Source organism: Mastigoproctus giganteus, chromosome 3, assembly GCF_048544385.1.
Source record: "Mastigoproctus giganteus isolate SK-2022 chromosome 3, ASM4854438v1, whole genome shotgun sequence".
Classification (NCBI taxonomy): domain Eukaryota; kingdom Metazoa; phylum Arthropoda; class Arachnida; order Uropygi; family Thelyphonidae; genus Mastigoproctus; species Mastigoproctus giganteus.
In genome coordinates this window covers 199,232,214-199,247,056 of record NC_143577.1, presented here as the reverse complement: position 1 = coordinate 199,247,056, position 14,843 = coordinate 199,232,214, and the positions used below count along the sequence as shown (strand labels likewise).

At 38.7% G+C, this 14,843-nt stretch overlaps 1 protein-coding gene across 1 annotated transcript in view; it reads right to left on the bottom strand.

Moving 5' to 3' along the window:
- Nucleotides 1-12,374, bottom strand: part of LOC150088566 (dnaJ homolog subfamily C member 17) — a 238,703-nt gene extending 226,329 nt beyond the window's left edge. Inside the window, exon 1 of the mRNA XM_090370234.1 lies at nucleotides 12,270-12,374. Coding sequence (XP_090226360.1) covers nucleotides 12,270-12,338 — 69 coding nt within the window. The 5' untranslated portion in view covers nucleotides 12,339-12,374. The remainder of the gene's footprint in view (nucleotides 1-12,269) is intronic.
- Nucleotides 12,375-14,843: the final 2,469 nt, after the last annotated feature.

The following is a 14,843-nucleotide window of genomic DNA, read 5'->3' as shown; positions in this document are numbered from 1 at the left end:
TATTTTCAATTTATATTGTAATGTGTGAGAAAGTGTAACAGTAATAACTGTAAAATTTACTGTAAAGAAACTGTAATATAAGTTGAGAAATTTTGGAAATTTCCAAATTAAAAAAAAAAAAAAAAAAGCACTGGGTTGCCTTATATATGGGTCATGTCTGGTTCCTCAATATGGAGATAATTTATGTTAATGGCTTAAAATAATTTTTAAAATAGCTCTTCAATAGAGTAAGTGCATTGCACAGATTACTGCATACCCAGTTACTACCCATTTTTGTTGCACAGCATTTGTAGAACAATTCCAAGTGAGTTGTACATTTCTCAAATTTTATAGTGCTTATATTTGTTGTTGCATAGTAGTCAGAAATTGATATTAAAGTGCCTCTGCTTTAATCAGACTTGCAACTGTTAGTACTGGTAGTTGCATAAAACAAGTTTTATCAATTCTTTCATAAAAAGTGGAAGCATGGCTTAAATAAATTGAAAATTTATTTATTTTAAATTGAAAATAGATTTGCACACATCATTATATCGAAGTATGCAAAATCGGGCAGTGTCAGCTGTACCCTCAAAGCACATTTTCTAATATCAACTTGTACACGAGTCAATAAATTCTGATTCCTGAAGAAAGTTAGAAAACTGAATATACATCAACCCCTAATTTTTGAGCATTCAGCTCAAAACTGAGGGTTTGTGTATACTCAAAGCTGACTTGTATTTGAGTATCTATAGTAGTAGTGTTCCCATGGAAACTTGATTTGCATATACATTAGCAGTACTGTATACTATTCAGTCATCCATGGTTTCAACAAGTTACATTGCTAAAAATTTGTGGATTTTCATTTAATATTTCATTCTTAAAAATATTGGTTGAAAGAAAAGGTCAGTGCTCAAATGATGCTGTTGTAAAGAAATTAGCATTAGCATTAGTAGAGGCATTTGATGCAAGAAAGCAAGATTATGCAGCATCAGCCAAAAAAAAAAAAAAGAAAGTAACATAAATAAAAATAACCACTTCCACTTCACCCCTCTGTTCATTCGAAATACCTGTCCAGCTGAGCCTTAAACTTATTTAGGCTATCAACTTCCACGACAAGGGATGGACGTCTGTTCCACCTACCAACCACCCGCTGGCTAAAGGCAAATTTCCGCACATCTATCCTACATCTGTCTTTCCTCAATTTGAATTTATGCCCTCTCAGGTGATTATTCTGAGCAAGAGGAAGAATCACATCAGCACTGAGCATGCTCAAACCATTCAAGGCTTTGTACACCTCTATCAGATCACCTCGCTGGTGCCTAGTTTCCAGACACTGTAATTCGCAAAACTTAAGCCTTTCTTCGTAAGAGCACCCCTTTGTCCCATTCACCAATCTAGTTGCCCTTCTCTGTACTCGTTCCAGCAGCTCTACATCCTTCTTGAAATGAGGCCTCCAGGCCTGTATACAGTACTCTAGGTGTGGCCTGACCATTGCTTTATACAAGGGAATAATCACCTCCTTATCCCTGCTAGAAAAATTCCTATATATCATTGACAATACACCATGAGCTACTCTTGCAGCCCGTCTGCACTGCTCAGAGAACTTCATATCTGCCTGCACAACCACCCCCAGGTCCCTTTCATTTTCTACCACTGTCAGTGTAGTACCACAGAGTTGATACGTTGCTCTGGGGTTGCTGTTTCCCATATATAGTACTTTACATTTGTCAATGTTAAACTTCATTTGCCACCTCGAAGCCCATCTGCTCAACCTTTCCAAATCCTGTTGCAGTAGCATAGTGTCAGTAGTGTCCTTGACAACCCTGCCAACCTTCGTATCGTCTGCCAACTTGGACATTAAGCCTGATATACCATCATCAATATCATTTATAAATACAGAAAACAATAAAGGACCCAATACTGAACCCTGAGGGACTCCACTAATAACATTAGTCCACGATGAGCAGTGTCCATTGATTACCACTCTCTGTCTTCTCCCCCTCAACCGCCCCTTTATCCATAGCAGCAATTTGCCTCCAATGCCACACTGCTCCAATTTGTGCAGCAGTCTTCCATGTGCAACAGTATCAAAAGCCTTTCTAAGATCAAAGTATATAATATCAAAGTTACTCCCTGCATCCAGTTCTTTTGTGACTGCATCATAGTATCCAATCAAATTGGTCAGGCAAGACTTACCCTTAACAAAACCATGCTGTGTCCTAGCTATAACTGAAGTCTTGTCTAGATGATCCTGCAGTGCTTCTTTAACCAGTGCCTCCATTAATTTTCCGGGAACAGAAGTTAAACTCACAGGTCTATAATTACTTGTGTCAGCCTTTGATCCCCCTTTGTGAACTGGGGTCACATTTGCACATCTCCAGTCCGTGGGTACCTCCCCTGAGTCCAAGGAAGCTCTCATAATTATGGCTAAGGGTTTGCTTACTTCCTTTGCTGCCTCCTTTAATATAACTGGATAGATCCCATCCACCCCAGGTGCCTTTCTTGTGTTTATCTTCAACAATTTCTCCTCCACTTTGCTCTCAGTTATTACAAGATTCTCTAGCTTACTGCTAGAGTTGAATACACCTCTGGCATTCCCCAAGCTGAATGACTCCTCATGTGTGAATGTCGATGCAAAATATTCATTTAGTTTGTTAGCTACCTGAGCAGGGTCATCAACAGTTGACCCATCGATCTCAAGTGGACCAATCTGATTCATCCCCTTCCTTCTAGAGTTTACATAAGTAAAGAACTCTTTGCTGTTTTTCTTCGCATCCCTTGCCAAGGATCTCTCGTAATCTGCCTTCGCCTGCCTAACCTCCTTTGTAACTTGGTTACAGATCAACTTGTATCTATCATAGGCGTCTGTGTCACGTGTTAATTTGTATGTATCCCATGCATTTTTCTTCTCTGCCATATGCCTCATTAGTTCATCTGACATCCATTTAGGCCTAAACCTTGAACAATATTTCTTAGTTGGTATGTAAAGCCTAGTAGCTTCTAAGATAAGTTCTTTGAATGCTTCCCATTTTGAATTTGCTGTTGGCAATATCATCAGTTGATCCCACTGTATAGAATTTAAATACTGTCTCAGTCCATCGTAGTCGCCTTTATGGAAGCAATAACCCTTCCCTTTACCCCTAATGGTAGTTACCTCTTTGAGTAACTCCCACTTCAGCACACTGTGATCACTGCCACCTAGTGGTTCATTTATCTGCAAATTCTTAATGCATGAAGAATCACTACTGATAATCAAATCAAGAGTATTACTCCCTCTAGTTGCCTCCCGAACATGCTGATGTAGAAAACAATCATCCAATAAATCCACAAAAGCCCTGCTAGTGTGTGAGTGACCAGCCCCCAAATTCCAGTCAATATCTGGGAAATTAAAATCTCCCATTATAAGACTCTGATTTACTGGCCCACTCTAATTCTCCGAACAGTTTCTTATTATACTCATCAGAGTCATTAGGCCTATAGCACACTCCTACTCTCAATTTTGATCTCCCAATGCTTATGTCACGCCAAACTGACTCGACACTGCACTGTCCAGCGATGTCGACTGGCTTCACTTCCTTGGATTTTATGTGTTTTTTAACTAATAGCATAACCCCTCCTCCCTTCCTATCCTGTCTATCCTTTCTGTAGACATTGTACTCCCCAAATTCCAGTTCTGCATTCCTTATATCTGTGTGACACCATGTCTCTGATATCCCCACAATATCTGCCTTTGATGTTTTGAGCAATACCTCAAATTCATCAAATTTATTTACTAAACTCCTAGCACTGGTGTACACGCAAGTATACATGCACCTGTTCTTTTTCTTAGCTACTCTAACACAACCCATCTGTTTACTTGTACCCCAATGATTCCCAGCAGTCTCTGAAATATCCTGCATCTTATTTTCCAGGCTGCGGCTCATTCCAATAGAAGCAGTGCAAGAATCACTTTCACCTCTGCCAGTGGCTACTGTTAATCTATTGGTCCTTGTATCCCCCCAATCTAGCAGTTTTCCGACCCGCCTAACACTGCCTCGATAGCATCAGCAAACATTCTTGCACCCTTTCTATTTAAGTGTATCCCATCCCTGTAGAAGCAGTCTCTCCTGGTAACAAGTACAGACCAGGCTGAAAAAAATTTTACCCCTTGAGCCCTGCACAATCTTTCCAGGGCCGAATTGATTGACAGGGCTCTCATCATATACTCCCTCCTATCGTGTCTGGGCAGAATTGCAGACACTTTCAATTTCAACCCTAATTCACGGCTTTTTTTCGTCAGTGACCTGTACTTGTCAAGTAATTCCGCCGGTCTCCTACTCTTAATATCATTAGTGCCAACGTGTACAACTATATCACCTTTTGTGCCCTTAAAAGATGATATCCGCTCTACAATGTCATCAACTTTTGCCCCTGGCAGACATACCCTGGTCCTGTTCCACCTATCCTTTTTACAAAGCATGTTTCCCGTTTCCCTGACAATAGAGTCACCAACAACTACTAGTTCCTTTGGGACCAGCGCATTCTGCCTTGGGGGTTGCCGCTGTGTTGCGCGATGACCAAGTGCAAGCTCTGGCATTGGTGTGGACGGCTGAGAGCTTGATGGGCCCCTCACTTGTAATCCTTCGAGGGCATCCACCCTGTCCTTCAAGCTCTCATATAGGCCCATAACAACGCTGAGTTGTCGCCTGATCTCCTTACACTCCTTGCATCGCACACATACAAAGACATCCCTCATGGCAGTATCATGTCCCATACTTGACTGCTCCGCAAACATCAAGCAAATAGTGCATCTTAAAAGGCTGTGATTCAGAGGACAACTGCCCCCCTCAGTTCTCCCCTGGGCCACAGCATTCCCATTAGCTTGAGCCTTTTGCTTTGCTGTTCTGGTTTGAGTCATGATTTAGATTTACTTTCAATAAAATTTCAATTTCTGTACAAAATTAAATCCTAAACTTGTATCCAAACACAGTTATAACGCTATATTTATGTTTCAGTAACGAGCGTTATCTACGGAATATTTACGTTTCAGTAACGAGTGTTATCTATGAAATATTTGTGTTTCAGTAACGAGTGTTATCTACGAAATCCCTTTGTATAACTTCCGTATCAAGTTATGTATTAATTATTTATTTTTACTAATTATTTATGTTACGTAACCTAAGTGGTTATATGTATAGTTAAAAGTACAATTTAATTGCCAGTGAAGTTCGACAAGATTAATAGATTTTACTGATTAATTTTCCCGTAACAATGGCGGATATTTACGAACGGTAAACACGTGTATTTGATACCCTTTCCGATACTAAGTAATACCTACAAAATCTCTATCTAAGTTACTTTAAACTTAAGTACGTAATAGGAATATAAAGCTACTCTAGAAAATAAGTTAATATGTCAATTTAAACTAATAAAGCAGAAAATAAATCAGAAAAAACTTCTCTGTTCAAGAGCAGCAGAAAGGCACGTCCGCACCGGCAAAAATGCAGCAGTTTCACTTTTGTCTTCACATTAGAAGTGAAAACAGAACTGATAAAGGTAGCAAGAGTGGACTGTCAAAATCTGAAATCTGAAGGCAATTGGGCCTTGCGTGCACAATTCTGCAAACAATCGTTAGAAAAAAGAATCGGTGGTAAAATTAAAAGTGCACCCTGTTGCAATCAACAGTTATAAGAAAACAAAGCTTGTCACTGAAATAAAGACTGATTTTTTTGGATTCAAGATTACAACAAAATAACACATGCCTTTAAACTGTATCTAGGCTAAAACTTTGAGAGGGTTAAAAACTGGCACAGAGCAAGATCAAATGATGAGTGCAAGTAAGGGGTGGTTTAGGCAGTCAAAGCCAAATATGTCTTGCAAGGCATCAGGGTGCAAGGTGGAACTGCTAGTGCTGACAAACAGGCAGTGAAAATTTACCCAAGAGACTAGTAAAAATCACTGAAGGAAGAAGGAGGGCTTTTGTTCCAGGAAAGTCTTTAGTGTCAAGGAGACTAAACTTTTTTGGAAATAGATTCTTTTAAGAACTACACTAGCCAGGAATAAAACCATTACTTCATTTTGAACCACGAAAGGAAAGACAGACTCTTTTGATTGGTTCAAGTTCTGCAGGCAATTTCAAGCTAAAACCCTTGCTTGCTTATCACCCTAAAAACCCAGTCTCAAGAGTATGTTAAAGGAGGAATTCCTATCATCTGAAAATTTAATCCAAGAGCTTGGATAAATGGGAGTCTTTGAATGGTTCACAGACTGCTTTTTGCCAGATATTCAGTTATTCTGAACATCTAGCAAAAATTCCCAGACAATACCCCCTGGACATCTTGTTGAATCCACACCTTGCTGATGAAGACCCCAACACATCTGCTCTAGCGTGTGAACCAAAGAGTGATTATTTATGTGAATGCATATTACCTGAGAAGAACAGTTGCCCATCTATCAAAGCAACAACCAGGACAGAACCCTGAAAGAATATCAGCATTAGTAGTATTGGCAAATGATGCAGGGAAGCAAGCTTATGTTGCATCAGAAAAAAACAAAGCACTCCTCGACATTACATGTCCATCCCCTCTAATAACATTAGCCAAATATGATTTTTTACATTCAAAACACATTAGCTGTCCGCAGTCAATTTTTATGGGTAGATTTCAAAAATAATTCTTAAAATTTCACATCACAATTTCTATATATACAGGTTTTGTGTTTACCCATATTTTATTACAATTTAGGGAAGTAGATAAAACACATACCTGTTGTATTACCTGTGAATAATGTTTGCATGTTCTTACAGATGGCAGTAATGTTTGAAGGGTTAACATGTTCAACCAGGAAACAGACTGTCTGCCTCCCATCTCTCTCTCTCTTTCAGTAACAGAAAAGCAGTTGTGGTGTGTGTACAGTTTATCTGCATATCTGTCGCATAGTGTTTGCTTCTTCTGTGTTTTGCTTAGCATTATATTATCAAAATGTTTAAGCGGAAGCAAAGGAGGTATCTGAATCACCGTGATAATTTCTGTTATATGTGGATGGGTTAGACCAAAAACTGAGGAAGAAAATCTACAGTATTACTAAATGTGCATGTTCTTTGTACTTTGGGTGCAAGGTTGGTGATCAGGATGAAACTTGGACTCCCCATATGTCTTATATTATCTGCACCACAAATCTGAGACCTGGGAACATTAAAAGTATGCTTTTGCTGTTCCTATGGTGTAGTAAGGACCACACCACTACATCAATAATTACTATTTCTGCATGACAAAAATATCAGAAAAAAAGCAAGATAGCAACAAATATCCTAATATATAATTTGCAATAAGGCCTATTCCATATAATGAAGAAGGGACAGTATCAGATGACCCAAAATCAGGGGATAAAGGAAGCAGTGATGAATACAGCAAGGATTCTCATGTTGTGTTTGCTGGACAATCCACTTCAACAGATTTGAACAACCAACTAGAAAATTATAAGATGCGTCATATAATTAATCAAGAAGAATTGAATGACGGTGTGTGTGTGTGATTTAAACTTAACTACATAACAAGCTAAACTCCTTAGTTCTAGGTTACAACAGAGGAAGTTACTTGAAGCAGGAACTAAAATTACAGTTTACTAAAAATGTCATAAAGTGTTTTCAAAATACTTCATTATGGAGGTATAATGTGTTTCTGAAAAGGTATTAGCAGTATTCTGGATATTGAATACAATCTTATATATGTTTATTGATATCTCAAAATTCAGTTTAAAGGCAGCTTCTGATGGTAATTCATTTCCATTGCTGTACAATGGAAATGAATTACCATCAGTTCCTCCACTTTATGCCATTTTCTTGAAAGAAACATATGAAAGTATATCAAAAACCTGAGTGCAATAACATACCATAAAACTGCTTGGAATATTATTAAGGAATTTGATTTACTCACTGCTCTATTAGTACAGTAATACCCCGACTTACGCTACCCCGACTTACGCGAGCTCGGAGTTACGCGGTTCTTGATTTTTTCGTTTGGTGTATATCTAAAATTAGCTTACCAGTGATTTGGAAGTCAAATCATAAAGCTTGGGTGACAGTTTCCGTTTTTGAAGACTGGTTTGGTCACTACTTCATACCCGAAGTCGAACGTTATTGCAAGTCTAAACAGATTCCATTTAAAGTGATGCTTCTTATTGACAATGCACCCGGTCACCCTCCTACCACCCTAATTAATTTCGACCCACGTGTGAAAGTTGTGTTTTTGCCTCCAAACACAACCAGCTTGCTTCAACCAATGGACCAGGGAGTCATCAAAACATTCAAGGATTGCTACACGAGGCATTCATTTGCACGTCTGAATGAAGCTATGAGACAAAATAGTGAGATATTTGTTAAAGACTTTTGGAAACAATTCAATGTTTTAGATGCCGTAAGAATCATTGAAGAATCTTGGGATGAAATTCACAAAAAAACATTGAATGGCTGGAAAAAAAAAAAATTTTGTCCGTTTTTTTTTAAAAACGAGACGAAAACAACGCCAGAAACTGATCATGTTGCTCATGTGATAGAAGAAGTTGTTAATCTTGCCAGGCAATTAGATTTGGAAGTCAATGGTGATGATGTCAACGAGCTGTTGGATTCACATAGTCAGGAGCTGACAATGAATGAGCTCATAGAGATGCATGACCAAAACGTCACTGAAGTATCCGACACTTCAGACCCAGTTCCACCAGAAAAGCACATGACAATTGCAAGCTTGACAGAAGGTCTCAGCTCAATTGAAAAGGGCTTAAAAATTTTAGAAAACAGACTCTAACGAAGAACACGTTATAGCTACAAAGCAAGGAATAAAAAAATTATTAGCTTGCTACGAAGAAATTCTGCATGAAAAAAAGGCACTGTCTTCAGACGAATTTGTTAGATTTTATGAAGCCATCGACATAGCTTTTTTACGTAACTCATTTATTTTTTTAATACATATTTTGTATTAATATGTATAAAGAACTGCAATTTTATTAAATATTTTTCTTCTAAACTAGTGTTTTTGTTAGTCCTTGGTCCCAATTAAACAAAATTTATATGTATTTATATGCAAAGTTGTACCCCGACTTACGCGAATTCGACTTAAGCGATTTTCGTCGGACCCACCTATTGCGTAACTTCGGGGTATTACTGTATTTTGATATTCACAGTGACAAATTATGCATGAAAGCAACTTTATAGACCATCGGCAAAAAAAAAAAAAAAAAAAAATTCCCACCTCACCCATCCATCCCATCCAAGAATTTGTATAAGTTCTCCCTTCAATTTATTCAAACTGCCCACTTCCACACACAGAGATAGAAGTTTTTTTCAACAATCAACTACCTACTGCCTGAAGGAAAACATCCACACATCTATCCTGCAACCATCCTTCTTCAATTTGAATTTATGTCCCCTGATGTATGTGTAGCCTCAGAAAGAGGAAGAATGCCAACAACATTTAGCTTGCTCAATCCATTCAAAGACTTAAACACCTCAATCAGCTCACCTCACAGGTGCTTAGTCACTAGCCACTGCAATTTGCAGAACTAAAAGTTTTATTGGCAAGAGCACTCTTTTGTTCTCCTCAACATGTGCATCGGCCTTCTCTATACCCGTTCCAGAAGATCTACATCCCTCCCAAAATGAGGCCTTCCAAACAGTATGCAGTATTGAAGATGAAGCCTAACCATTGCTGTATTCAATGGAATAATCACCTCCTTATCCCTGCTAGCAAAGTTTCTGTATCTCATTAACAAAACCCCATGAGCTGTCCTGGCAGCCTCTACACACTGCTCAAAGAATATCATATCTGACTGCATGATTACCCCACATCTTTCTCATTTTCCACTTCTCAAAATGCAGTACCTTGAATTTTATCAATGTTAAACTTCAACTGCCAATTCTCAAGCTATCGACCTAATTTTCCTAGATCATGTCGCAATAGCTCACTCTGATTATTGTCATTAACCATCCTGCCAACCTTTGTCTCATCTGCAAACTTATACATAAACCTGATATATCTTCAATATAATTAATAAATATTGAAAACCATAATGGGTCCAGCACTGAACCCTGGAGGCTCTTAGGATTCAGAGTTACAAATTATCAAATTGTAGCAGGATACTTAATGATTTTGTAATAACTGAGAGCAAAGTGGAGGAGAAATCGTTGAAGTTAAACATAAGAAAAGCACCTGGGGTGGATGGGATCTATCCAGTTATATTAAAGGAGGCGGCAAAGCAACTAAGCAAACCCTTAGCCATAATTATGAGAGCATCCTTGGACTCGGGGGAGGTTCCCACAGCCTGGAGATGTGCAAATGTATCCCCAATTCACAAAGGGGGATCGAAGGGTGACACGAGTAATTACAGACCAGTTAGTTTAACTTCTGTTCCGGGTAAAATAATGGAGTCACTAGTTAAAGATGCATTGCAGAATCATCTAGACAAGACTGCAGCAATAATTCAGACACAGCATGGATTTGTTAAGGGAAAGTCTTGTCTGGAAAATTTGATAGGATATTATGATGTGGTTACAAAGGAACTGGATGCAAAAAATAAATTTGATATCATATATTTAGATTTCAGGAAAGCTTTTGACACTGTTGTGCATGAAAGACTATTGTACAAACTGGAGCAGAATGGTATTAAGGATAAGTTGCTAGAATGGATAAAAGGATGGTTAAGTGGGAGAAGACAGAGGGTGGTAATCAATGGGTGCTGCTCTTCGTGGACTAATGTTATTAGTGGAGTCTCACAAGGTTCGGTGTTGGGTTCACTGTTGTTTTGTATATTTATCAATGATATTGATGAAGGTATATCAGGCTTAATGTTGAAGTTTGCAGATGATACAAAGGTTGGCAGGGTTGTTAATGACAGTAATGGCAGTGTGCTACTGCAACAGGATCTAGATAATTTGGGCAGATGGGCTAAGAAGTGGCAACTGAAGTTAACCTTGACAAATGCAAAGTACTGCATATGGGTAGAAGTAACCCCAGAGAAACGTACCAACTGTGTGGTACTACACTTGAAGTTTTTTGAGCAATGCAGACAGGCTGCCAGGGCAGGTAATGGGGTTTTGTCAATGATAGACAGGAATGTTGCTAGCAAGGAAAAGGAGGTGATTGTCCCTCTGTATAAGGCAATGGTCAAGCCACACCTTGAGTACTGCATACAGGTCTGGAGGCCTCATTTTAGGAAGGATATAGATTTCTTGAGCATGCACAGAGAAGAGCAACAAGATTGGTGAGGGGAATGAAGACTTAAGTTCTGCAAATTGCAGCAGATGGAGACTAGGTGTATAAGGCCTTGAATGGGTTGAGCACGCTGAATTCTGATGGGATCCTTCCACTCGTTCAGATTACGAACCTAAGGGGGCATAAATTCAAATTAAGAAAGGACAGAAGTAGAACAGATGTGCGGAAATTTGCCTTTAGCCAGCGGGTGGTTAATTGCTGGAACAAACTTCCATCTGTCGTTGTGGAAGTTGATAGGTTGAATAAATTTAAGGAGGAACTGGACAGGCATTTGGAGGGAATGGTGTGATTTTTGTTTTTGGCTGATGCTGCATAAGCTAATACACTTGCTTTCTTGCATCACATGCCACTACTACTACTACTCTTTTTTGCCAAAGATTTCTAATCTGCCTTAGCTTACCTACCTTCTTTTGTGACTTTATTGCAGCCTAGTTTACATCTACTGTAGGCTTCTGTATTATCCGATAACTTATATGCACCCCATGCATTTTTCTTTTATGCCACGAGTCTAATCAGTTCATTTGACATTAATTTAGATCTAAGACTTTTTTTAAGAACTATAAAACAAAATAAAATATTCCGTGGGGGTTTAAACCTCCCTCTATGGGTGTGACCATGCTCGAATATCTACTTTACAAAAATAAAATTGTCAATGAGTACAAATCATTCATTAGCACAACTCTCATCTTCAATATTCCAAATACGACGCATAATCATAGCAGTAATGTTTTCAAAACAATAAAAGGAAATAAAATTTCAACTGCTAATAACGACAACGATATAATGAATTCATGAATGAGGAATAAGTTTTAAGAACATCGAATTTAATTGATTGTATTATTTATTTCTTTTTCGGTTACAACTGTTTGCAGACATGCAGTAATTCGACTATTTCATAAGATGTGATTACATTTCAAACGTAACGTCTAAAATGGTCCAACGTCGACAGATCGAGCATCGACAATATGTGTGCAATTGGTCAGATTCAGATTATTACTTACGGCATATCATAAACAAACGAATCTTAATTAAAATTTCTAGACTTACTTCCTTTTCTGTACAATTTGGAGGGATCTGTAATAGATCATACAAATCAAGTTTCATAACATCCTCCATTTTGTAACTAACTCGCCAACCACCAGGAGTCAGACGTGCGCCATGAACTTCAGCTTTATAAATAAGAGAGCACTTGAATACTAAATAATTTCAATTATATAAATAAAATCATGGACAAAAGTTGCATTAGTAAGTTTGAACACTGAATCGAACTGAAATGAAGAACATAGTTAAAGTCACAGATGCAATGAAAATTGTTGCAGTAGTAAGGTTTTAGGAGCATTAGCGACTAAGGCCATTTTGCTCCGCAGCAAAATACTGTGGTCAAATTTCTGTTTGCTGGACGAAAAAAAACAGTTTCCGGGAGAAAAAAAAAACAATGCTACCTTCGCCTGATACCGACTAACTCAGCTACATTGTGAAAAAGCCCCATAACAATTCATCTGCTCTCTGCTACCACTAACTTTATGAAGTTAAGTCCACTGAAGACAATCAGTAACTTACTCTCTCATTGACTTTTTTGAAAACTCCCAAACACTGATGAACTCCATTCACCAGTTTGCCTCTTCTCTTGAACTGCAAAGTGACTAGCTCTCATCTAATTATTGTAGTTTATTATTATTTGTTTTATTATTTTTCTATTCTCTAATTAATTATTTATTTTGGATATTGATGGTTCAACAGTTGAGGATCCTGCTCAGGTGGCTAACAATCTAAACGAGTATTTTGCATCTACATTCACGCATGAGGAGTTATTCAGGAAGGAGAATGATGTAGGTAAAGTAAACATTGGCAGTGAGCTGGATGATTTTGTAATAACTGAGAGGAAAGTGGAGGAGAGATTGTTGAGGATAAACATAAAAAAGGCACCTGGGGTGGATGGGATCTATCCAGTTATATTAAAGGAGGCAGCAAAGGAAGTATGCAAACCCCTAGCCATAATTATGAGAGCTTCTTTGGACTCAGGGGAGGTGCCCATAGACTGGAGATGTGCAAATGTAACCCCAATTCACAAAGGAGGATCAAAGGCTGACACAAGTAATTATAGACCTGTTAGTTTAACTTCTGTTCCAGGTAAATTAATGGAGGCACTGGTTAAAGAAGCACTGCAGGATCATCTAGACAAGAATTCAGTTATAGCTCAGACGCAGCATGGTTTTGTTAAGGGCAGGTCTTGCCTGACCAATTTGATTGGATACTATGATGTAGTCACAAAAGAACTGGATGCAGGGAATAACTTTGATATTATATATTTGGATCTTAGAAAGGCTTTTGATACTGTTGCACATGGAAGACTGCTGCACAAATTGGAGCAGTGTGGCATTGGAGGCAAATTGCTGCTATGGATAAGGGGATGGTTGAGTGGCAGAAGACAGAGAGTGGTAATCAATGGACACTGCTCAACGTGGACTAATGTTATTAGTGGAGTTCCTCAAGGTTCAGTGTTGGGTCCGTTGTTGTTTTCGGTGTTTATGAATGATATTGATGATGGGATATCAAGTTTAATGTCCAAGTTTGCAGATGATACAAAGGTTGGCAGGGTCGTTAAGGACAATACTGACGCTATGCTGCTGCAACAGGATCTGGAAAGGTTGAACAGATGGGCTGAGAGGTGGCAAATGAGGTTTAACATCGACAAATGTAAAGTGCTGCATATGGGAAACAGTAACCCCAGAGCAACGTATCAACTCTGCGGTACTACACTGACAGTGGTGGAGAATGAAAAGGACCTGGGGGTAATTGTGCAGGCAGATATGAAGTTCTCTGAGCAGTGCAGACGAGCTGCAAGAGTAGCGCATGGTGTCTTGTCAATGATATACAGGAATTTTTCTAGCAGGGATAAGGAGGTGATTATTCCCTTGTATAAGGCAATGGTAAGGCCACATCTTGAGTACTGTATACAGGTCTGGAGGCCTCATTTCAAGAAGGATGTAGAGCTGCTGGAACGGGTACAGAGAAGGGCAACAAGATTAGTAAATGGAACAAAGGGTTGCTCTTACGAAGAAAGGCTTAAGTTTTGCAAATTACAGAGTCTGGAGACTAGGCACCGGCGAGGTGATCTGATAGAGGTGTATAAGGCTTTGAATGGTTTGAGCATGCTCAATGCCAATGGGATTCTTCATCTTTCTCAGAATAATCACCTCAGAGGGCATAAATTCAAATTGAGGAAGGACGGATGTCGGATAGATGTGCGGAAATTTGCCTTTGGCCAGCGGGTGGTTGGTTGGTGGAACCGACTTCCATCACTTGTTGTTGAAGTTGATAGCCTAAACAAATTTAAAGCTCAACTGGACAGGTATTTCGAACGAACGGAGGGGTGAAATGGGAGTGGGTGTTTTTTTTTTTTTTTTTTTTTTTTTTTGGCTGATGCTGAGTAAGCTTGCTTTCTTGCATCATATGCCTCTGCTAATGCTAATGCTAATGCTAACAGCATGAGTTTGTTAATGGGAGGTCTTGTCTGACCAATTTCATTGGCTACTATCATGTGGTTACAAAGGAACTCAATGCTAAAAATAATTTTTATATCATATACTTGGATTTCAGGAAAACTTTTCATACTGTTGC